The following is a 25,843-nucleotide window of genomic DNA, read 5'->3' as shown; positions in this document are numbered from 1 at the left end:
TGTCAAAAGCTAATTTCAGTTTCAATATAATGCTTCCTTCTCATTGGGTTTCTCTGCGGTGTATGTTTTCTATTCCATATTATAATGTTGATGTAAGATGAATGATTGATACACTCTAGGAAACCCATTGCTAAGTGCAATCTAGAAGCACCAGTCACAGTTACTGCAAGTTTTTCTTCAGTCTTTGGCATGACCACACATGGAGATGCCTGGATTTTTGCAGTGTTTGGTTGGACTTCTATAAATTTCATTTCAGTACACACTGCCCCACACTGTACGGGCAGAAGCAGGTTGGTTCTGCTGTCAAGGGTCCCACGTCATGGGTTCTGGGGCTGGGGGATAATTAGTAATGAATGTAAGCCTTGTGACAGCTCTTTCTGTCAGAAAACCTTGCCTTTGACCTACTTATGACAGTTTACTGCAACCTGTCTGTTCCTCTGTCCACTTTGCACAGTTGAATATTGCAGCGACAGGGCCTCAAATCTTGTAGGTGGCCCACAATGCGTTTTAAGAATGCATGTTCCTCTTACTGCCACAGTTTACTAAGTTGTTTTGCATTGGCTATTTGAAGTGAAGTGATGCCTAAAAGTTTTCTTACAAAGCTTGTTAAGAAATACCCCATTGTCATAAACAACTTTCTTTTCCAGGCTGCATATATTCCTGATAATCTTTATGAAAAAACATATACATTTTGCAAAGGGCTCCTATCCTTCCCCAAGCCCTACTGTACAATTGGACATCAATATGCAGTCATGTTAAGAGCTGAAAGAAAAGCGCCAGGTATGTGGATAAAATCTAAATAAATCCTGAACCCTTAATCTTTAGTGATGTAGACTGCTGTCGCCTTGGTCTAAGCATCACTGCTGGCTTTATTATTGATCTTTACTTTGTCATAAGGCTGGAAATGAGGAGGTTTGCAGAAGTATGCATGATGTTCCATTCACAGCTGTCCAGAATATGAAATAATTCTCTGACCCATGCAGAAAGACGGCACAGAATTCGTGGTTGGGTTGCTGAGAGCCAAATAGCATACAGTATGTGCTTACAGGTATCATGTATGGCTTTCCTTGACATCTAACAGCATTATTTGTTAAATCACCCCACCATCAACATCTTGGCATTTATGAGTGTGTGTGGTTACAGGAAGGTATCAGGTTTTGTGAACCAAGTGATTCATTTCCTGCTCCCCAAACACTTCTACCCAACCTGAATGAATGTATTTCTAACAACAGTGAATAAACTCACTTCGGTCCATGTCAAGATGCACTAATTTCACTTCTCAGCTCTTGTACAAAAGGTGCACTTGAATCCAAGGGGGACCAATATTCTTGCGGGCAGGTTTACTAGAGATGTTGGGAGTAGCTTAAACTAATATGGCAGGGGAATGGGAACCAGTACGATAGAGTTGAGGATGAGCCAGCAGGTTTACAAGTAGATGATGGGTGTAACATGAATGTAAGGAAGAACAAGTCAATGATTGGGTACAAATGCAGACAGAGTAAAAAGTTAAATTGTACCACAGAGGCAAAATTCAAAAGGGTAAAGAATGCAGGACTGAAGTTGCTGTATTTAAATGCACGTAGCATTTGGAATAAGGTGGACAAACTCATGGCGCAATTAGAGATTGTCCAGTATGATGTTGTGGGCATCACTGAGTTGTAGCTGAAAGGAGGCCATAGTTGGGAGCTTAACATCAAAGGATATACTTTGTATCGAAATGACAGGCAGGAAGGCATAGATGATGGTGTGGCTCTGTCGGTAAGAGATGGAATTACATCTTTAGAAAGAGGTGACATAGGGACAGAGAATATCGAATGTATGTGGAGTTAAGGAACTGCAAGGGTAAAAATAGCCATTATGGGGATTATATATAGGCTTCCAAATGATAGCCAAGATGCGGGCTTGAGATTGTAAAGGAAGCTGGAAAAGGCATGTAATACAGGTAATGACACAATTGTTATGGGGGACTTTGATATGCAAGGGGATTGGGAACATCAGGTTGGTGTCATATCACAAGGGAGGGAATTTGTTGAATGCCTATGAGATGGCTTTTTAGAGCAGCTTGTGCTTGAGTCTACTTGGGGAAAAGCTGTCTTAGATTGGGTGTTGTGTAATAACCCAGATCTTATTAGGGAGCTTAATGTAAAGGTACCCTTTGGAGACAGTGATCATAATATGATTGAATTCATACTGCAGCTTGAGAGGGAGAAGCATAACTCACATTGTTGTGAGTATTGCAATGGAATAAAGGGAATTATAGAGAATGAGCGAGAAGCTTGCCCAAATTGATTGGAGGAAGATACTGGCAGGAATAACAGCAGAGCAGAGATAGTTGAAGTTTTTGAGAATAGTTCAAGGTGCAGGATAGATATGTCCCACAGAGGAAGAAGTTATTAAATGGCAGGGGAAGGCAACCGTGGCTGACAAAGGAAGTTAAGGACTACTTAAAAGCCAAGGAAAGGACATATAAGATAGCAAAGGTGAGTGGGAAGTTGGATGATTGGGAGCTTTTAAAATCCAACAAAAGGCAACTAAAAAAGCTACAAGAAGGGAAAAGATGAAGTATCAGGGCAGACTAGCCAATAATATGAAGCAGGATACCAAAAGTTTTTTTGTTATACAAAGAGTAAAAGGGAGGTGAGCATTGATATTGGACCACTGGAAAATGATGCTGGTGAGGTAGTAGTGGGGGACAAAGAAATGGCAGATGAACTTTCTAGGTACTTTGCATTAGTCTTCACTGTGGAAGACATTAGCAGTGTGCTAGAGGTCCTTGAGTGTCAGGGAGTAGGAGTGAGTGCCATTGCTATAGCAAAGGAAAAAGTGCTAGGCAAATTCAAAGTTCTGAAGGTGGATAAGTCACCTGGGCCAGACGGACTTCATCCCAGAGTCCTGAGAGAGGCTGCTGAAGAGATAACAGATGTGTTGGTCTTGATCTTTCAAGAATCACTTGATTGTGACGTGGTCCTGCAGGACTGGAAGATTGCAAATGTCACTCCACTCTTTAAGAAGGGAGGAAAGCAAAAGAAGGGAAATTATGGGCCAGTTAGGCTAACCTCAGTCGTTGGGAAAGTGTTGGAGTCTATTAATAAGGATGAGGTTTCGAGGTACTTGAACTCTAATGATAAAAGAAGTCAAAACCTGCATGGTTTCTGTACGGAGAAATGTTGCCTGACAAATTTGTTAGAGATCTTCGAGGAAGTAACAAGTAGGGTGGACAAAGGAACGCAGTGGATGATATTTACTTGGATTTTCAGAAGTCTTTTGATAAGGTGCCACACACGAGCTGCTTAACAAAATCCTATGGCATTACAGGAAAGATACTGGCATGGATAGTGGAATGGCTGACAGGCAAGAGGCAACGAGTAGGAATAAAAGGGTCCTTTTCTGGTGCTGCCATTGATTAGTGGTGTTCCTCAGGAGTCAGTATTGGGACCACTATTTTTCACGCTGTTTGTCAATTATTTGGATAATGGAATTGATGCCTTTGTAGCAAAGTCTGTGGAAGATACGAAGATGGGTAGTGCAGAGGAAGCGATGCAATTGCAGCAGGACTTAGACAAATTGGAAGAATGGGGAAAATGTGGCAGATGGAATACAGTATTGGGAAATATATGTTAATGCATTTTGGTAAAGGGGATAATAGTGCAGACTATTATTTAAATGGGGAGAAGGTTCAAACATCAGAGGTGCAGAAAGACTTAGGAGTCCTCATGCAAGACTCCCAGAAGGTTAATTTACAGGTTGAGTCTGTGATAAAGAAAGCAAATGCAATGTTAGCACTTACCTCAAGGGGAATAGAATATAAAAGCAAAGAGATCATTCTGAGCCTTTATAAGATATTAGTCAGGCCACACTTGGAGTATTGTCAACAGATTTGGGCCCCCTATCTCAGAAAGGATGTGTTGTCATTGGAAAGAATACAGAGGAAGTTCATGAGGATGATTGCAGGAAAAAGGGGTTAACATATGAGGAGCGTTTGGCAGCTTTGGGCCTGTACTCACTGGAATTTAGGAGAATGCGTGGGGATCTGTTGAAATCTACTGAATGTTGAAAGGACTAGATAGGGTGGATGTGAAGAGGATGTTTCCTATGGTGGAGGCATCCAGAACTAGAGGGCACACCCTCAAAATTAAGGGGTGACCCTTTAGAACAGAGGTAGAAAGGATTTCTTTTTTTAGCAGAGAGTAGTAAATCTGTGGAATGCTCTGTCACAGACTGCGGTGGAGGCCAAGTCCGTGCATATATTTAAGGCAGAAGTTGATCATTTCCTGATTGGTCAGGGCATCAAAGGATGTCACGAGAAAGCAGGTGTATGGCGTTGAGTGGAATCCACTATCAGCCATGATGCAATGGTGGAGCAGACTTGATGGGCTAAATGGCCTAATTCTGCTCCTATGCCTTATGGTCTTATGGTCTGGCTGGTGAAATATATTTTTCTGTTGGACAGACCGTTACACTAACTTGTACAACCTGGACCATTTTTAGCATATTTCAAACATGGTGTTTTCTGATTATTAAGAAGTTTATTCTGTCAAATGTGTTTGCATCATCAATTATTAAATATACATTAAAGATTAGCTTTATAACCAGAGGAAGGGCAGGAGAATTTGAAAATGTGTGGAAACCTTTATTGGAGTTTCTTGGATGTCAAGGTGCACAGTCATTTTGAAATAGCTTTGTGTTGTTGAGTGCTTCTACATTTTTTTTCTGATGTGTTTTTATTTTACTTCTTTGTTAAATATGTGAAGCATGTGAAATGTTATATTTCTTTTCCTTTGTTGATTGTGAAAAACATGAGGACATGTTTCACTATTTAGTTTAATTATTATTGTTTATTTGTATATGTGAAATATATGTAAAATTCAATAAAAATGTTGTAAAGATTAGCTTTGTTGAATGTACATCTAAATTTGTTAAATTGCATTGTTAAATTCACATTGCTAAAAATCATGGCATTTCTCAGAAAATAGGATAAATTTCACTGTTTTAAGCTGTTTAGAAAAGTGATTTATTTTGACTAAAGATATTTGAGAAATTATATTGTCTTTAGATATGAAATCACAAACTGTTAAGGACATAAAGGATTAGAACAAAATTGATTAACGTTGGCTTTCAATGTGTACCTGTTTAATCTAATTAATGACCATTATATTACAGGCATTTTGTACCAAAGGGCAGTTATTTCTGAACATGGGCTAAAAAATGACACTTTTTCACACCGAGAAAAGTAAGTATGATCAAATAGATGACAAATTAATAACAGCTTAAGGCAGTGCTGCAAAATCAGTTTAGTTCTTTGCTCAGTGTTGTAGTGGCTACTCAAAATGATCTGGGGACCATAGGCGAGGAGGCAGAAATGTGCTTAAGAACCTGCTCCTGAGGAGTCTTTCGGGACTCCAGATTTTTCATGGAATCAAAGCATTCCCAGTCGGTTGCTTCTAAGGACAGTTATTATTGAGAACAGAGCAATCTGCAGAGAGGCTGTTGGCCACAGTCCAAATTTGTACTGCTCCAAACAGAGTTTAATAAAACAAAAGAAACAAAACAAGCAGAATTCTACCAGAAACAAGGGAAAATCTGCAGATGCTGGAAATCCAAGCAAAACACACAAAATGCTGGAGGAACTCAGCAGGCCAGGCAGCATCTAGGGAAAAGAGTAAACAGTCAACGTTTCGGGCTGAGACGTCGACTGTAGGAAGGATCTCAGCCAGAAACATCGACTGTACTCTTCCAATGATGCTGTCTGGCCTGCTGAGTTCCTCCAGCATTTTTTGTGTGTTGCTCAGAATTCTTTCAGGGTTGTCCCTGCCCAGTATCATAGTAATGTCTCCAAGTTGAGCAGGTAGAGAAGATTTTGCAGCCCCGGTTGGAATAGACATCTGTTCCAGAGCCTGCAAAATCAGTTGCCATTTCAGGCCAAGAGACCCACCAAACGTTCCAGTCATTACCCTCATTACAGTACACCAAGAATAGGGTAGGAAATTCTATTCTGTTTGGGTATCCACCAGTTCTGACTGTAAGGTCAAGATGAATGAATCCTTCCTCCTGTTACTTAAGTGGCTTGGTACAACATCAATGAATTTCTTGAAGAGTGACACTTAATTTAAAGAAGTTGAACCATAACATTGTCTGTGAAGACTCATTGACTCTCAACTGCCTCAGCACAAGATCATCTGAACGGGCTGCAGGTGTAAACAGTGCTTTGCAGATATTGAATTGCATTTATTTTGTATGCATTGAAACATTTTATTGACCTCAGCGGTGGATTCTTTATATTTCTTCTTCCTACATTGTGGGGGTATTAAATGCAACAGCATTGTGCAGGTATTCTTACTCCTGGAGAAAACTGGAGGGGTACGTCTCAGGCTTTTCATAAGTGGATCTGGCCGGTTGCTAAGCACTACTAATGCTCCTCTTGTCAGGTGTCTCATTGACTAGGACTTGCAAACCTGTTTGAGTAAAAATAAATATCGATTCCACTTCCCTGAAGCCAAGTAGTGTTGTAGCTGTCTGCCTGCTAGAGGAAGAGAATATTTGATGTTTTTATTTATTTTTTTATTGAGATACTGTGCAGAGTAGGCCGCCTGACTCTTTCGAGCCACGCTGCTGAGCAACCCGTGATTTAATCCAGGCCTAGTCACGGGACAATTTACAATAATCAATTAACCTACCAACCAGTACATCTTTGGACTGGGCAGGAAACCAGAACACCTGGAGGAAATCCATTTGGTCAGGGGGAGAATGTTCAAACTCCTTACAAGCAGTGATGGAAATCGAACCTGGGTTTCTAGTCCTGAAAAGCCGTGTGCTAACCACTATGCTACCGTGCCACCCCAGTTTGTTATTCATGTAAACCTCTCAATGTTATTGCAAATGCCTTTTTGACTAATTTTATGATTTATTTTTGCAGGGTATATGATATGATACTGACATGTTTTTTGACATTATTCCCCATTTAGAGTGAAGCTAATCACAAAGTATTAAAGTCCAAACTACCAATGTAATTGAAATAGTAAGGGAGAAAATTGAAATTTGTTTGTATTTAGGATGCAGCTATTTTGGAAGATTTGAGGTTATAGGAAAAAGGAAAACATGAATTTCAGGAGTTTCAGTTTTGAGACTGAAGGTAACAATTCTCATGTCCAATGAGTGGGTAATGTAAAAATATAAAAAGTGTTTAAACATTGTGCTTAAATCTTAAAACGACAAAGAAAGAGATTTATTAGAACACTAACAACAGTAGGAACAAAACAGGGCGAGTCACAAGATAATGAGAAAGCTAAGAGTTCTGGTGAGGAAGTTTACTTTTCCCTCTACTTAGCTTGTGAATACAAATTACAGATTGTTATCTGTAAACATCCACATGGGCTCAGGTATTATGGGAAGTTTGACCTGTTACGTACCCCGTAACTGGGTTGCCAAACCAGCAGAAATGGATCACTCAGTTGGAGTCTGGATTACTAGAACTAAGAAAGTTTTATTAAAGAAACAAGCAACACAGTACTCTAATCAAAAGGATAATAAATGCAACAGTTCAGCAATGATAAACACACATGTACACAGAATTAGGATAACAGGATCAATCAAGCTCTATCGTCGTCTAGGGGTAAATGACCAGTTTCAAAGTGACGCAAAGTTCAGTTCAATTGAGTTCAGTTCAGTTCACTGTAATCACTGCCGTGGGAGATGGACAGTGGGGGGGAAAGAGAGAGAGAGCAAAAACAAATGAATATTCAAACGGCTTCCACACAGACCTTCGATATTCTTCGCAGTCAGCTTTCGAGCGAGCCCTTTGTGATGTCTTCTGAGGTCACCGACCGCAACCCCTCCGTTTCCAGATACGATCGTTTCTCTGCGGTGAACCTGGCACCCAGGCAAGGGCGGACACACACCAGGTTCCCGCCGATCGTACCTTTCCACCCTGTGCGTCTATGGCTTGGTCCCGCAACCAGCCCTCCAAAACCTCCCACCGACTTATGGGAGGCCCACCGCTTCCAGGGTCTCGTTACCTCGTGGTGTCGTGTGTGTCTTGCCTTAGCGAACCTGTCCCTTTTTATCCCCCTGCTGGGGTATCGCCTGTCCATCACTTCAAACAGTTCAGGGTTCAAAGGGGGGGCCGCTCTTGACAGCTCTCCTTCCGTCCCTTAATTAACATCTCCAAATGCTGCTCCATTGTTTTCCTTATCTCCCTTTCTCCTGAAGACAGGTGGCAGACCAACTGCTGATCCCACTGGTGCCAGCACAGACAGCTAACATCTTAATCTATGTGTATTCTAGTCACAGACCTTATTTCCCTAATTCTGGCGAATGTACAGTGTGTGTGTGTATGTAAACTTTTGCATGCCACTATATATATATATATATATATATATATATATATATATATATAGTGGCATGCAAAAGTTTGGGCATCCCTGGTCAAAATTTATGTTACTGTGAATAGTTAAGTAAGTAGAAGATAAACTGATCTCCAAAAGTCATAAAGTTAAAGATGAAATATTCTTTTCAACATTTTAAGCAAGATTAGTGTATTATTTTTGTTTTGTACAATTATGGAGTGAAAAAAAAGGAAAGGAGCACCATGCAAAGGTCTGGGCACCCCAAGAGATTGGAGCTCTCAGATAACTTTTACCAAGGTCTCAGACCTTAAACAGCTTGTTAGGGCTATGGCTTGTTCACAATCATCGTTAGGAAAGCCCAGGTGCTGCAAATTTCAAAGCCTTATAAATACGCTGACTCCTCAAACTTTGTCCCAACAATCAGCAGCCATGGGCTCCTCTAAGCAGCTGTCTAGCACTCTGAAAATTAAAATAAATGATGCCCACAAACAGGAGAAGGTTATAAGAAGATAGCAAAGCATTTTCAGGTAGCTGTTTCCTCAGTTCATAATGTAATTAAGAAATGGCAGTTAACAGGAATGGTGAAGGTCAAGTTGAGCTCTGGAAAACCAAGAAAACTGCTCATAGGATTGCTAGAAAGGCAAATCAAAACCCCCGTTTGACTGCAAAAGACCTTCAGAAAGATTTAGCAGACTCTGGAGTGGTGGTGCACTGTTCTACTGTGCAGCGATACCTGCACAAATACGACCTTCATGGAAGAGTCATCAGAAGAAAAACCTTCCTGTATCCTCACCACAAAATTCAGCATCAGAAGTTTGCAAAGGAACACCTAAACAAGCCTCATGCATTTTGGAAACAAGTCCTGTGGACTGATGAAGCTAAAATAGAACTTCCTGGCCGCAATGAGCAAAGGTATGTTTGGAGAAAAAAGGGTGCAGAATTTCATGAAGAGAACACCTCTCCAACTGTTAAGCACGGGGGTGGATCAATCATGCTTTGCGCTTGTGTTGCAGCCAGTGGCACGGGGAAGATTTCACTGGTAGAGGGAAGAATGAATTCAATTAAATACCAGCAAATTCTGGAAGTAAACATCACACCGTCTGTAAAAAAGCTGAAGTTGAAAAGAGGATGGCTTCTACAACAGGATAATGATCCTAAACCCACCTCAAAATCCACAGTGGACTACCTCAAGAGGCGCAAGCTGAAGGTTTTGCCACGGTCCTCACAGACCCCCAACCTAAGCATCATCAAAAATCTGTGGATAGACCTCAAAAGAGCAGTGCATGCAAGACAGCCTAAGAATCTAACAGAACTAGAAGCCTTTTGCAAGGAAGAATGGGCGAAAATCCCCCAAACGAGAATTGAAACACTCTTTGCTGGCTACAGAAAGTGTTTACAAGCTGTAATACTTGCCAAGGGGGGTGTTACTAAGTACTGACCATGCAGGGTGCCCAAGCTTTTGGTCAAGCCACACCTGGATTGTTATGTACAGGTGCAGTCTTCCAACCTTGTGATTGAAATTCATCAGGTTGATTTCTATGAGGAAGATTGGGTTGTTCTGTGAGAAGAGGTTGAACAGTCTCCTCAGAACAAAAGAATGAGAAATGATGATCTTGAAATCTGTAACATTTTTAAAAGGCTTATTGCCATAGAGACTGGGATAATGTTTCACTGACTGGGTTGTCCAAAACCAGTGATCAGTGTCAAAATAAAGCTGGCTATTTCACACTGAAATAACAAAAAAAAAATTCCTTCATTCTGTGGTAATAAATTTTTGGTATTCTCTGTATAAGAGGACTGTCAAAGCTCAAGTTCCAGTATATCTCATTCAGAGATTGATATGTTTTTGATTATTCAGGAAATCTAAGGCTATTGTGCGAAGATAACACTGAGGGAGCAGATCGATCTTACTAAATAGCAGCCTAATTATGAGGGCTGAATGCTCAAATCCTGTTCCAATTCTTAATTATAAAGGGGGAGCAATGTTTTTGTGATGTTGCCCATTGAAGGATACCATTGCCTACCAAAAGTATTTGGAATACTTTGATAGCATTGATGTATTTTCCTTTGGCAGAATTTTCATCTTTGCTGATCCTGATCTTATCTCTGAAGAAGTCATTAATGCTCTTCACAATGAGATCCGCTCAGTGAGCCTCAGTGACACATCTGCTGATTATATGAGTCATATTATAAAGCACAGCATTCAAGCAACACTGGGAGAGAATTGTGACATCAGCAAACTGGATGAAGCCTTGCAGGTAGGCATGATGGTCAAATACATCCTGATACTTAGTTGACAAATCCCACGGGTGATTTTAAAAAATCTTCAAACATTAATAGAACATTATTTAATCATTAATGTTAATATGTAACTGAACATTAGATAATAGTATGGAGTGATTACACTAATATGTATCAGTTAGAGGAAGAATACATTTTCATGGTGCATTCTCATATCATAATAGTGTGGCTTTTACAGCTTCTGCCAAAGCTAGAGAAGACAAGTAAAGAGACCTTTAAAATGTGCCAATCACCTGTGGTCTTGCACACGAAGAGTCAATTCAAGCAGAATTAAAGAGTGAAAAGGACAATTGAGCTGCAGCACACAGTTCCCATTTAAGATCTGCCACTTCGATTTATAAAGTTTGAAGTTCAGATAGCAAGACTAAATCATGTTACTAATGAGATGGAATTAAATTGTATATCTCACACATTATTCTGTTCTGCAAGTTTGAATATGGGTTTAATGCCAATAAAGCTTTGACATTTATTAACCAAGTAATGTCGGAAAGAAAACTTCTGTTTAAAAAAGTTGTGCGCTCAATTGATTAAGCAATCATAATGCAATCTCTGCTCAGACACCACAGGTCAAAATAGTTTACAGTTTTGGCTGGAAGCATTAACCTGAGCTTAGATGTTTTAAGAAAACCCAAGGCCAAGTTGGAAAAAATGAAAACGTGAAAAACATGCAACAATAATTTAGTATAAGCATAAAGAAATTTTTTTTAGATATGCTAGAAACCTTCAACTACTCTGGTGAAAATGGGTGATGAAAAATATCAAGAATTGAAGTCATGCGTTTTCATGGATATTTTGAGATATTGATGTAGAATTTAAGAAACACCCGAACTATCTTTAAAAAGTGGTATACATTTGTAAATATTTAAAACCAACTACAGTATAACAATGGACTAGACAATTTGATCACATTCTAATTGTTTTCAAATGTTTCTACCATTCAGAAACATTTCTAAAAACTGACTGCTTTGACAATCTACCGAAGGAGAGGCATAGCTCAGTTACCCGTCAAAAGATTTTTTTTCAACATTTTGATGTGTAAGCTTTTTGTTGACTGTAACAAGAGAGGAAGATGTACGTGTAACATTCTATGCATTCTATAGGCTGTCTTTGGTAGGAAGACGGTTGGCTTTTGCAAGAAAACTATTGTGAGGAGATTCGAACAATGTAAGTGAACGAGTGATAAGTGTAGGCAGCTCAACACTTTCAATGAATTTTGGGACATTGTTTTGTTGCTGTTGGCTCCATGATATAAGACCATAAGACATAGGAGCAGAATTAGGCCATTTGGCCCATCATGTCTTCTCCACCATGGCAGATCTACTATTCTACTCAACCTCATTCTCTTGCGTTCTTCCTGTAACAAGAGTGGTCAGTTAATTTAAAATTTTTGATAAAATTGTCCGGCTGTCATTGGTAGACAATAAAATGTTTGAGTTAATTGGCACTTTAAAAAATACTTCCACTCGGTGGCTTGTAATTACACTTTACAAAAGTAAGCCTTTAATTTTGCAATGATTTAATTTCTCTTAAAATGTTGAGTGAGCTTTACCCTCAATGATTTTAAGCCCCTGACGTGAATCATCATGTTCTGCACATTTAATAGGTTTCTAGTTTAGAATTTTTAAGATGTTTTAGCATGTGCTTCTGGAATATGGTTTTGTTGCTTTTAGTAAGAATGGGGTATCAGAAGATAAAGTTTGTGAGTATTGAGCAAACAACTTTTGTGCCATTAACTTCAAATATGAGAGCATTGTTCCTTACTTTTTAGTTTTAATTAAACTTTTGCAATAAACTCTTATTATTTTAATTAGAAGTTTTAAGATGTAGTTTGTAACTGTGATGATCCATTATCTCTTTCAAATGCATGTACAAAACAATTACTTCCACTTTGACTTTTTTGTATGTTTGTTTTAATAGACATTGAGAAACCCTGTATATTTGTCAGCTCTCTATACCTCTGAGGCATACTGAGTAGTTACAGTTAATTTTATCTTCTAAGCTTATGAGATGTTGCATCACTGTTAAGCTAGATACACATCACTAGGACTGAACGTGTATACCACGGTGTGTGTGCTTCAGAAGGTCACATACTCATTTATATATGTTCACACTTCTGGTGGTGTGGAAGAATTCTGAGTTATTTTCTCCATTTCATGTGTATTAATTGATGGACAGCAAGAAAGGGTGCAGGATATAACCTGCACCATCCATCAAAGCTGGACTTAAATCCTTATGCTTAATCAAAGCTTATTGGACAGGTTTATTCTTCAACTGAAGTACTACAAAGGTGGTTGTGATTTTAAATATTGTAATATGACCCCACTGACTATTAATAGCATTGCTTCACAGAATAAACCCTATAACATGATTGAGCACTATTTCCAAGAAGTGGTTGCTGTCACCGAGCAGTCATGTTTTTCTTCAGAGGAAGTTACTACAGCCCACAGGAAGCACAGTAGCAAATTGCAACAACTTTACAGGGCAATAATCAGCTCTGCACAACAAGGTAGGTTAGAGTAGTTGTTTTGTTACTCATCTGAAAGGGGGTTATGATATTTGTTCTAGCAGGAATAATGATCTGGGAGACAACAGGTAAAAATATTCCTTGGCAGCTGGGCTATTAAAATTTAGTTAAATGTAATAATCTAGAATAAAAGACTACTTTCAATAGCTGTGACTGACTGTATCTGGATTGTCTTGAAAACCTTACTAATTCCCCATTCTCAGCTGGGATATAAGAGCCATTGTCCTTACTTGGTTTGGCCTAAGTGTGATTCCAGTGTCAGAGCAATGTTTAATTGCACATTGAAATGCCCAAGGGGCCAGTCAGTTAATAGAAATGAAGGATAAGCACTATATGCTGAGCTTCCCAGTAATTTATAAATCTTGCTCATGGATTAAAAGATCTGTCCATTTAATTCAAATGTGTTGAGTTGTTATCGTCATCACTTTCAACAATAAAATGTCATACAATGCAATTCCATGACCCATTTTTGAAATGTTTTTTTAGAACACTGAGGTAGTTTTCTCTTGATTGGTATATTTCAGTGTCTTCTTCAAGTGAAAGGCTACAGAATATTCCACTGCCAAATCCAAATATCAGCTTTTTTATGTGGAAGGAAGATGACCTCCTGTGTGAGTATACTTTGGTCTGATACTGTGTATGTGTGGATTAAAAATGATGATTTAGTGGAATAATTATAAAATTATATAATTATAAAATTGGTTTATTATTGTCACATGTACTGAGAAACGATGGAAAGCTGGTCTCGCATATAATTCATATAGATTAGATCATTAGACAGTACAGTGAAGTAGAATAAGGGAAAACAAAACAGTACAGAATAAAGTGTAAGAGATACAGAGAAAGTGCAGTGCAGGTGCAAGATCAAAACAAGGTAGATTGTGAGATCAAGTATCCAATATTTCAAATATTGCCTTTTGAAGAAAGATTGGCAATGACTGGTTTACAGCTCATAACAAGGAAATCTGAAATTCAATGCAGTGATTTATGTTCTGCTTCCAGCAAAGATAATAAATTTCAAATATGAACAGTGATTTCTCAAATTTCTGGTAATGTGCCCCCCATCTTCACCATTCCCCATTCCCATTTCCCTCTTACCTTATCTCCTTACCTGCCTATCACCTCCCTTGGGTGCTCCTCCCACTTCCCTTTCTTCCATGCCCTTCTGTCCTCTCTTATCAGACTTCCCTTTTCCCAGCTCTTTATCGCTTTCACCAATCGACTCCCTAGCTCTTTACTTCACCACTCCCCCTCTCTCAGTTTCATTTATTAACTACCTTGTATTTCTTCCTCTGTTCCCCCCACCTTCTTACCCTGATATCATCTTTTCTTCTCTAGTCTTGATGAAGGGTCTCGGCCTGAAACATCAACTGTTTACTCTTTTCCATAGATACTGCCTGGTGTGCTGAGTTCTTCCAGCATTTTGTGTGTGTTGCTAAGATGGGAATGGTGTGTTTTTTCCCCCAGTACTGAAATCTTACTTGGTCCATTGAGAAATTTTGCCTTTCTCCCTCCTCAAAACCTCTATGTAAGGCATTTCACTACCTCACTATGAAAATTGTATAAAGAGAGATTAAAGGATTAAATATCCTTTCATCTCTCCATGCACATAGACACAAATGCATGCTGATGCACGTACACATACATCTTCGACAGTTTAGTTTTTGCACACAATTCTATTGATTGACATGCCAAATAACCACTGCTGGTTATTGTGTGAGGTTCATGAGCCAAAAATGCTCCGATTCCCACACTGAAGTAATTTTGCCTGAGAACGTTGTCATATAGGACTGCTTTTTCAGCACTCTGTGAATGAAAATGACTCTTCTCCTAAGGTAGGGTGTAAATTCATGACTTTCCAGATTGAATTACACCACATAATTTGTTTAGTACATTTCCTCAAAATGCACAGATGACTATTTCAAGTATTAGGTATACAGGTAACGTTTGCCCCTAGCAAAAACTTATTTAGCTTACTGATGGGAGAAGTTTGGGTAAAATTGATATAAAGTGCAACAATTGCTGCTACTTTTCTACCCAGGCTTGTTCTGCAGTTGCATGATTTAAAAGGATCCTTCCTACACAGGTCACTGCTCAGTGCTGAGAATTTGACTCATGTGGTTATCCTACCTCTTCTACAAACATTTCCCCTGAATACTTTTTGGAGCTCCCTAGTTACAAACCCCACTCCAGCCATCATTTGCAATTCTCATTAGTACCAGAAGCAGATCCTTTCTCAAAACTAAACCTCCGCCCTGCATCCATTTCTAATCAGCAACATAGTTGACTGTTTTACAATTCTTCATTTCCTGAAAAGGCCCTGAAGTTATGTGATTTCCTTTGCATTCTTTGTACCAGTGTTGCATATAAAGTCTTCCCTGATGAGTGAAGCTAATTCAATAATTTCCTGTGCCTTTGGCTTCATTGTCTTGTGGTGAAATGATTGAATGATGCACTATTGGAGGGACAAAGAATCTTGTTCAATTTGCATCCTTATCAAAATTCCAATCTATTTTCATTGTGTTCGAACGATGGTGAACTGCTTAAAATTACAAAATAGTGTGAAGCTTATTGGCTTGAATCTTAAATTGTTTCTCTTTCCACATATAGATTTACTTATAATTATTTGTACCTCTTGTGCTGCCTAATGTGAAGACAAATTCCTAACTTGCTGCTATTTAAAGTTGATAGAATATCCTGTAAAATTACCCACTTAGATTGTTTTGCCTCTTACTAATACTGTTGGTTTGTTTCTTGCAGGGAAGGAACTGGTGCAATTTGCTAAAAATCAACTTGATGGTTGCCAGGATTTCATTTACAGTGACTCAGACACTTCTGAGCTGAGTGAAACAACAGATGGTCGCAACTTTGAACAAACGCGATTGTCAGTTCTGTCAACAGACAGTGGCATAGTTAGAGATTGTGGGGATCCGACTGTTGGAAATGATGCATCACCTTCGAGGTCCAGTGACAGGAATCAGACCAAACTTTCCAGAAAAGGCTGTGTGAAGAAAAGAAACCACGATTCTGAAAATGTGCTGTGTTTTCCAGATATTTATGACAATAATGCAACAAGCAATGATATGACTCTTCATCGGAAGTTTGGTTGCAATGTGATGTCATTTGGCATCAAGCATCTGAAGCCCAACACTGCCCGAGTCATAGTAATTGGAAATGACTGCATTTTGGGAAGATTAGCGAAGGCTTTTCATTCCTTGAGGTATTTATTAAAATAAAAGCCAGAATTTGTGAAAGCAATGTTTAAAATAGAAAAAGCTCCACTTGTTGTGGGGATCCACCATCTGCTTCCAGCTTTAGTCTCCTCAATATCAGTAAGACTCTAATAATCCATCATTGTCCGAACTCACTGCAGATCTTCTGGTCAATTGGATGTGATATCTATCAAGTGCTTCTGTTAATTTACTTTTTTATTTGATAAACAGAAGGATAATATTTTTCATTGAATCAGGTAAGTGGGATAGGAGTTCAGGAAACAGGGCCCTGGTTAGCAAAATGGTGTGCAGGATCCAGCATCCTGGAGCAAGGGAAACAGGGCCCTGGTGAGTGGATAAAAATGTGAGAAATCAGGGTCTTGATGAGCGGAAGGAAGTGTAAGAGTCAGGCAATGGGATCTGGGGTGTTATTGCATGAGAGGAGAGTGGGGAGGGAGTGTAGTAACATTACCTTTCAAGACAGATGCAGAACCATCTGGATTTCCAAATAGGTAGAGATAATCAGAATTTTGCTGTATGCAGTTTGTCTATTAATTTTTATATTAAAATATGTGGTATCATTTATTAATTAAATCATTTCTGGCCTTCTCCTTTCAAAGAGCAATGTCATTCCTACATCTACCCTGTAAACACCTTGAAAACTTTGCTTGTCCACCAAACCTCCAGCATCTCGGTCAGGCTTCACTAAAGTCAGTTCTTAGCATCCAAATACTGCCGTCTTAGTTGAGACAATTTTTGAAAATGCCTTTTTTATGTTGTGGGCTCATGTTACACTTACGATGAGAGATTCACATAATTTTCAAGTTTGGAAAAACCATCACAATCAGCCCCTGTTATAGCAATTAAGACATTACCATCTCTGTTAAGACAGTAGAGCAGAATTAGGCCCATTGAGTCTGCTCCATGGCTGATTTAATATCCCTCTCAACCCCTTCTCCTGCTTTCTCCCCAAAATCTTTGATATCCTTGGATGTGCAAGATGTGCCATTTAAAATTTTCAGACATTATGGTCAGAAACTAGGTTTTCCATTTAGTTATATTTTGATAGAATCAACTCCTATTAACATTTCTACTCCCAGAAAAACTCTTTCAGAAATGTGACAGAAGTTCAACAATTTCCCTTTCCATCCATTGATTTCTTTTCGTGAATGTACCAATGAATTTATGGTCACAAGTAAACGAGTTTGAAATGTTATTAAGTTTACTCACTGCTGTTAGATAGATTTGTCAAAATCAGTAACAATGCTACAAAATCAACATATTTGTGTTTCTTAGGAAAAGAGAAGCACGAAGAGGCATTCTGACTACAAAACTGAACTTGCTGTTCTACTACATTCCTGTAACTAATGAGAAGCAGAGACCCATGTGTGCTGGGCAGGTGTGTCTGTTCTATATGTCACTTACTTCCTGAAATACAAGCTGCGACAGGAAAACAATTCTGATTATTACTAATTGGATATAATTGTTCCTTGCTAACTGCATACTACCACCATATGGTCAATTCTCTACATGCTAGCATGCAATTTACAGAACAGTTAATTTTATTTACTTCTTTCTGTGGTGTTAGACTATCACTGGCAAGGCTTGTGTTTATTACCCATCACCAATTGCCCTAGAGAAGGTTACAGTGAGCAGCCTTCTTGAACCACTGCAGTCTTCTGGGGAACATCTATCTGTACATTCGTTTAGATTTTATACAGTGAATGGTGGGTGCATGGAATGCCCTGCCATGGGAGGTGGTAGAGGCACGCACATTAGGGACATTTAAGAAACTCTTAGACAAGCACATGGATGATAGAAAAATGGAGGGCTGTATAGGAGAGAAGGGTTAGATTGATCTTAAGCGAGGCTAAAAGTTTGGAAACAACATCATCGGCCGAGGAGCCTGTGCTGTAGCGTTCCGAATTCCATCTATGAATTACATAGAATAGTCCAGCACAGTACAGGCCCTTCGGCCCACAATGTTGTGCCGACCCTCAAACCCTGCCTCCCATATAAGCCCCCATCTTAGATTCCTCCATATACCTGTCTAGTAGTCTCTTAAACTTCACTAGTGTATCTGCCTCCACCACTGACCCAGGCAGTGCATTCTACGCACCAACCACTCTCTGAGTAAAAAACCTTCCTCTAATATCCCTCTTGAACTTCCCACCCCTTACCTTAAAGCCATGTCCTCTTGTATTGAGCAGTTACGTTGAATCGTTACGTTGAATCAAATTGCTCAGTCAAATATTTTTACTTATAATTCACATGAACCTACTCCTGCCAGCACCAATTTAATTGCCAGCAAGAAAACTAATCTCAGGGTTGTATATGGTGACATAAAGGTACTTCGATAAGAAATTTACCTGTAGCTGTCAACTTTCCATGCACTGAATACATTTGCATTTTGGTGGTAGAGGTCACAGGTTTGGGAGATGCTACCGGTGTATCTCTGGCACACCTCCCAAACCACAGCCACTGAGCAATTGTTTGGAATGGTTGATGAGCTAGCAGTAGAGCAGGCTGTGCACTCAAAATATGAACTCAGCAGGTCCGATAGCATCTATGGAAATGAATAAACAGTTGATGTTTCAGGCCTAGACCCTTCTTCACAACCAGAAAGGAAAAGGGGAAGACACCAGAATAAAAATGTGGGGGGAGGGGAAGGAGGCTAGCTCAAAGGTGATAAGTGAAGCCAGGTGGGTAGGAATTATAAAGGACTGGAGAGGACAAGTTGTCTTGGATGGTGTTCCATCTCTTAAAAAATGTCAGAGCTGCATTCACCAGGCAAGTCCTTTCAGGCCCTTTGAAGGGTTTGCTGATTTGTCAGAGCCAATTTTTTTTTAAATTTAGAGTTACATCATTGTAACAGGCTCTTCCAGCTCAACAAGCCTGTGCCGACCTATTACACCACTGCGACCAATTAACCCACTAACCCATATGTCTTTGGGATGTGGGAGGAAACCAGGGTACTCGGAGGAAATCAACGCAGTCCAAGGCAGAACGTATAAACTCCTTACAGACAGCAGGAGGAATCGAATTCGGGTCACTGGCGCTGTAAACTGTTACGCTAACCACTATGTTACCATGCCACCCCAAAGTTTATGTATGTTCAGCTGCAACAAACAACTTACTTGCAGCATCACAGGCGCTTTGCAGCAGATAGACAACATTCTCTCAAACAAGTATATGCAGTTCCTATAATACTGTAGTTCTGTGGGCAGCACAGTAGCATACTGGTTATTATAACACTTTGCAGAGTTACTGATCAGCGATCGGGGTTCAATTTCTGCGCTGTCTTAAAGGAGTTTGTATGTTCTTCTCTTGACCATGAGGATTTCCTCTGGGTGCTCCAGTTTCCTCCCACATTCCAAAGACATATAGGTTAGGGTTAGTAATTGTGGACATACATAGCAAATTTTCAGACTGTTTTGGTCACTGACACAAACATTTCTCTGTATGTTTTAATATGCATATGACAAATAACTCTATAATCTTTCTCTTTTTAACCAAGCTCTAAAATCACTTGCTTTAGCCTTAATACTCTTTGAATAAAATAAATTCATACCAGTCTATCATTTCTGCTGTGTTCATTATTTTCGCCCTGCCTGTCTTTGCAATAAGACTTACCTGACTTAACCTCTATCTTCTCTTTCAAGGCTCCACCTGTTCTGATTCCCTCTCCTCTGCCAGGCTGGGTAGACCCACTTGAGGAACACCAGCAAATCTCACTACCAGGATATTAGTACATCTCCAATTTAGGTTTAGACCTTCTTTCTTGTATAGGTCCCACCTGTCCTGGGAGATATCCCAATGATTCATATACCTGAAGTCCTCCTTTTTACACCAAATGTGCATTCAACGGTCTGCGCAGATTCAGCATGTCATCTAAAACCTCGACAAACTTCTATAGATGCACAGTGGAGGGTATCTTGACTGGTTGCATCATGGCCTGGTATGAAAACACCAATGCCCAAGAACGGAAATGCCTATAAAAAGTGGTGGATGCAGCCCAGTCCATCACAGGAAACGCCCTCTCCACCATTGAGTATATCTACAAGGAGTGCTGCCATAACAAAGCCCCATACATCACTAAAAACACCACCATCCAGGCCATGCTGCCTTCTTGCTGCTACCATTAGGAAGGAGGTACAGGAGTCTTAGGTCCCATACCACCAGGTTCAGGAACAGTTATTACCCTTCAATAAAAAGGCTCTTGAGCCAACATGGATAACTTCACTCACTACGATACTATACTGGTCACTGAACACAAACTATGGACTCGCTATCAAGGACTCTACAACTCGTGTAACATACACACAAAATGCTGAAAGAACTCAGCAGGCCAGGCAACATCTATGGAAGAGAGTAAACAGTCAACATTTTAGGCTGGAGAGAAGGGGAGAAGTCAGAGTAAGATTGTAGGGGGAGGGGAGGAAGAAGTACGAAATAGCAGGTGATAGATGAAACTGAGAGATCGGGAGAGGGTGAAGTAAAGAGCTGGGAAGTTGATTGATGAAAGGGATAAAGGGCTGTGCAAGTGGGAATCCAATAAGAAAGGATAGAAGACCATGGAAGAAAGGCAAAGGAGAGGAGCACCAGAGGGAGGTGATTGGCAGGTAAGGAGATAACATGAGAAGAGGGAGACAGGAATCGGGAATGGTGAAGGGAGGTCAATTACTATAAGTTTGAGAAATCGCTACCCTGACAGAATATAAGGTGTTGCCCCGTCTACCTGAATGTGGCCTCATCGTGGCAGTTGAGGAGGCCATGGGCTGACACGTCGAATGGGAATGTTAAGTGGAATTGAAATGGGTGGCTATAGGGGGACATTGCTTTTTCTGGCGGACAGAACGTATGTGCTCAGTGAAACAGTCTCTCAATCTATGCTGGGTCTCACTAATATACAGGAGGTCATATTGAGAGCATCGGACACAGTAGATGACCCCAACAGGCTCACAGGTGAAGTGTCGCCCCACCTGGAAGGACTGTTTGCGGCCATGAATGGTAGTGAGGAGGAGGTGTAGGTGTGTCACTTGTTCTGTTTGTAAAGTTCAGTACCAGGAAGGAGATCAGTGAAAGAACAATAGAACAAGGGATTTGCATAGGAAGTGACCCCTGTGGAAAGCAGAAAGGTGGGGGGGAGGAGGAATAGACTTGCTTGGTGGTGGAATCCCGTTGGAGATGACGGAAGTTACGGAGAATTGTGTGCTGCATGTGGAGCCTAGTGCGGTGGTAGGTGAGGACAAGAGGAACCTTATCCCTGGTGTGGCGGTGGGAGGATGGCAGATATGTGTGAAATGGAAGAGATGCAAGTGAGGCCAGTGTTGATGGTGGAGGAAGGGAAGCCACTTTGAAGAAAGAGGACATCTCCTTTGTTCTGGAATGAAAAGCCTCATCCTGAGAGCAGATATGGTGGAGCCAGAGGAATTGCGAGAAGGGGATGGCATTTTTACAAGTGACAGGGTAGGAAGAGGTATAGTCCAGATAGCTGTGAGAGTCAGTGGGTTTATGAAAGATGTCAGTTTATGATAGACTGTCTCCAAGGATGGAGATAGCGAGAACGAGAAAGGCGGGAGAGGTTTTAGAAATGGAATAAATAAATTTGAAGGCAGGGTGGAAGATGCAGGCAAAGTTGATGAAATCGATGAGCTCCGCAGGAAGCAGCACCAATGCAGTTGTCGATGAAGCGTAGGAAAAGTTGGGGGAGCAATACTGTTGTAGGCTTGGAATGTGGACTGTCTAATGCAGCTGATAAAAAGGCAGGCATAGCTGGGACCCATGCAAGTGCCCATGGCTACACCTTTGGTTTGAAGGAAGTGGGAGGAGCTGAAGGAGAAATCATTGAGAGTGAGGACCACTTCCATCAGATGGAGGAGAGTGGTGGCAGAGGGGAACTGGCTGGGTCTGTTGTCCAGAAAGAAGTGGAGAGCTTCACATACACTATCTGCCGGAAAAAGCAGGATCTCCCTGTAGCCACTCATTCCAATTCCACTTCCCATTCCCATTCTGACATGTCAGTCTACTGCCATGATGAGGCCACACACTGGTTGGAAAAGCAACAACTTGTATTCTATCTGTGTAGCCCCTAACATGACGGCATGAATATTAATTTCTCCAAATTCTGGTAATTGTCTCTGCCCCCTCCACCATTCCCCATTTCTGTTTCCTTCTCTCACCATATCTTCTTACCTGCCCATCACCTCCATCTGGTGCTCCTCCCCCTTCCCTTTCTTCCATGGTCTTCTGTCCTCTTCCATCAGATTACCCCTCCTTCAGCCCTTTATCTTTCACCAATCAACTTCCCAGCTCTTTACTTCACCCACTCAGTTTCATCTATCACCTGCCTTGTTCTCAGTTTGTTTGTTTATTTATTCATTCATTCATTATTATTTGGCTCTTTTGTATTTGTATCATTTGTCTTTTGTGTATTAGTTGCTTGGCAGTCTTTATGTGTAGTTTTTTATTGATTCTATTGTATTTCATTGCATTATTGTGAATGCCTGCAAGAAAGTGAATCAGCATAGTATATGATACATATACATACTTCAGACTAAATTATGCCTCAGTATTATCATTGAAAATCTTATATGCATTGTCAACAAGGCTATACTGTTCTTCATTATTTGAACACAAGTATAGATGGTTATTAACGGGCATAAATGCAAATATTTGATTTAAATAAATAGGACATATATTCAATGATTTTTTTATTGGCTTGTGCATGCAAGGACTTCATTAACGCAGCCTTTGGATAATCAGAGTGTTGCTAATAGAACCTTTAGGATTTCACATTTACTGACATATGCAATTTCCACACATTTCTAAAAATTTCACCCCATGATATTGCTGAGCATCAACTGCTAAGCATTGTTTGGGACAGTATCATGTTTGGAATATAAGAACTAACTGAATTTAATTAAGAAATTCCAGCCCTCTTTATAGGATATTGATGAAATACTCTGGTAGATCCAAAGAAGTTAATATTGACTGTGTTGCAGTAAGTTAATAATGTCATTTTGAAAAAAATTAGATGTACTGTTAACACTTCTTAATTAGTAAATACTGAAAACTTTATAATTCATTTTTAGGTCAAACATTTACTACACCATGACCTTTCTTGTGAGCTGTCCAGGTACTTGGGCAGCGTAGATCCATGGTATAACAGCAATATCAACAGCCTGAGCAACATGATACCTGAACTGGCTAAAATGGTAAGGACATGCCTTTTGGATCTTATTGTGTACACAAACAAATATTACATGCTATGGAAACAGATTAGTAGGCTATTTGTGAAAATGACAATTTCCTCCTCCTCGAAGTTAGTGTCCTTAGATTTTTTTTCTGTTGCCATAGGTACTAAATGCTGTATGCTCACACTAATAGAAGTAGGGCCCACAAAGCTCCTAACTTGCGTGGAACACACACAAAATGCTGGAGGAACTCAGCAGCTCAGACAGCATCTATGGAAAAGAGCAAACAGTCAACGTTTAGGGCTGAGACACTTCATTAGGACTTGGGTAGCAACATAATGTTGACTGTTTACTCTTCCATGGAGGCTGCCTGGCCTGCTGAGTTCCTCCAGCATTTTGCGTGTGTTGCTTTGGATTTCCAGCATTTCCATATTTTCTCATGTTTGTGACACTCCTAACTCAGGTTACTGATTATTTTATGATTGGTTGATTAAGTGCTAAGTCAATGGCTTCATGAATCTATAACCCTCTCTGGCACCAAATACATTTCTGCAAAAAATTGTAAATTTATAATTTTGTGCTTTTTGATAAATGAAGTAGAATACTTTTATGTAAGTAAGGTCTGTTGTTACATTTCATACCTCATTATTTGGGTGCAGTTGTAACTAATTTTGTGATAATTGCATGTTTCATTTGGCAAGCACAAAAATCAACATGGCAACAGTGCTAATTAATTGCCTTGTGAACTAGTTGTCAATAAATGAGAAAATGGACTGTCAATATGTGCTAACAGTAATGTGCATCGTCGCTGCTCTGACAATGCACATTACTGTTAGCACATATTCATAGTCTATGTTATCTTAGAGTGTCTGTCATATATTGAAACTGCAAAATTGATCATTTTTAATAATACTTGAAGTCTTAAACTCATCTTTCAGAGAATAAATTTGGAACTATAAAAGTGCAAAGTGAGAAAATATTCTAATATGATGTAAAATCAAAAAGGGGGGTGCAAAATAAGAGTAGCTTCAAGCAAAAAGGCTGATGCAGTACTTTTGTAATATGGCCCCTGATTTTAAATCAAAGATGTAGCTTTGAGTTGAGATTGAGGTGAATGTGTCCAAATGATCTCATTTGAAAATATATATTTTGTTTATAAAATAACCTCTTGTGAGCAGTACTGGATTTATTTTGAAGAGGATTTCAACTCTTATTTATAATCTGGCTACACTGATAAACAAAACGTTAATGTGAGATAAAATTACAGTCTTGAACAAATGTGCGTGATCTTAGGGGTTCAGATCAATCTATAAAGCATTATTTAATAAGCTGATGTGTGATCATATTCCTTTGTCACTATTCTAAGACATTATCGCAATCAAGATTTGATATACTGTATTTGTTAATGTAAAAGAAGGATTTCAAAGTGAATACCCAACATATAAATTATTAACAATGCTTTGTCAGTCATTTAGTTAACACATAAATTCATTAATTTTCCATTTCTGGCTGGGTCATTCATATTACACCATCCAATATAATATGCTTGTTCTAGTAGTTAAAGCAGAACTGTTGGGAACAGCTTTAGAGTTGTGTTGAAGAAATAGCCATTTTAAGTTTGTGTTAATTGCAGCAGTAAGCTTGGTACAAAATAATTGCAAATGCTCATTGTTGTGTTATTTATTTTGGTGTACAAAATGCAGCAAAGTACTGTACTGTATGTCAGACAAATTAACAGCAAAACTAAAGTACAAAAGAAGCTAATGAAGCAATCAATACGCAAATAGCTCAAAACCCTTACAATTAATTGGTTAATTATGTTTTAAGTGAGGAGTTTTTAGATTTTTAAACATTAACCCAACTAAAAATAACAAATAAAAATCAGATTTATATCTCCTGCTAGTTAAGCTAACAAGCTTAAAATGATTTTTGCAGTCTACAACACCTGGACAACAGTCTGGCGCTGATCCATTTATTGTGGATGTTGCTTCATACTATGTACGAATGGGGTGTCAGCCTGTTTGCTTTCAAATCTACAGTGTGAAGGTATGTACTTTTATTCCAATATCAAGTGACATATTTGACCCAGTTACATAATACTACAACTGTACTTCTGTTGAACTGACCAAAAATTGAACAACGTATGTAGATGCTGAATGAGGTTCCCACTTCATTAGAAAATTATTTGTGCCTGACCACTCAGCCATATTTTCTGACGTGGCAATTTAGGTTTGTATGTAGAGTGACTTTTTTAAAGTCTGTGTGAAC

General features: G+C 39.5%; 1 protein-coding gene across 2 annotated transcripts in view; it reads left to right on the top strand.

Moving 5' to 3' along the window:
- LOC134360230 (phosphoinositide 3-kinase regulatory subunit 6-like) overlaps nt 1-25,843 on the top strand; it is a 117,325-nt gene that overhangs the window by 57,088 nt on the left and 34,394 nt on the right. For both annotated transcript variants that reach the window (XM_063074317.1, XM_063074318.1), the window contains exons 7-15: nt 648-780; nt 5,161-5,230; nt 10,417-10,600; nt 12,993-13,149; nt 13,692-13,778; nt 15,928-16,387; nt 17,676-17,778; nt 23,474-23,596; nt 25,511-25,621. In XM_063074317.1, coding sequence (XP_062930387.1) covers nt 648-780; nt 5,161-5,230; nt 10,417-10,600; nt 12,993-13,149; nt 13,692-13,778; nt 15,928-16,387; nt 17,676-17,778; nt 23,474-23,596; nt 25,511-25,621 — 1,428 coding nt within the window. The remainder of the gene's footprint in view (nt 1-647; nt 781-5,160; nt 5,231-10,416; nt 10,601-12,992; nt 13,150-13,691; nt 13,779-15,927; nt 16,388-17,675; nt 17,779-23,473; nt 23,597-25,510; nt 25,622-25,843) is intronic.

This window comes from Mobula hypostoma, chromosome 22, assembly GCF_963921235.1.
Source record: "Mobula hypostoma chromosome 22, sMobHyp1.1, whole genome shotgun sequence".
In the NCBI taxonomy this organism is placed as follows: Eukaryota; Metazoa; Chordata; class Chondrichthyes; order Myliobatiformes; family Myliobatidae; genus Mobula; species Mobula hypostoma.
Note: the sequence above shows the minus strand (reverse complement) of the source record. Positions and strands in the feature narration are given on the sequence as shown.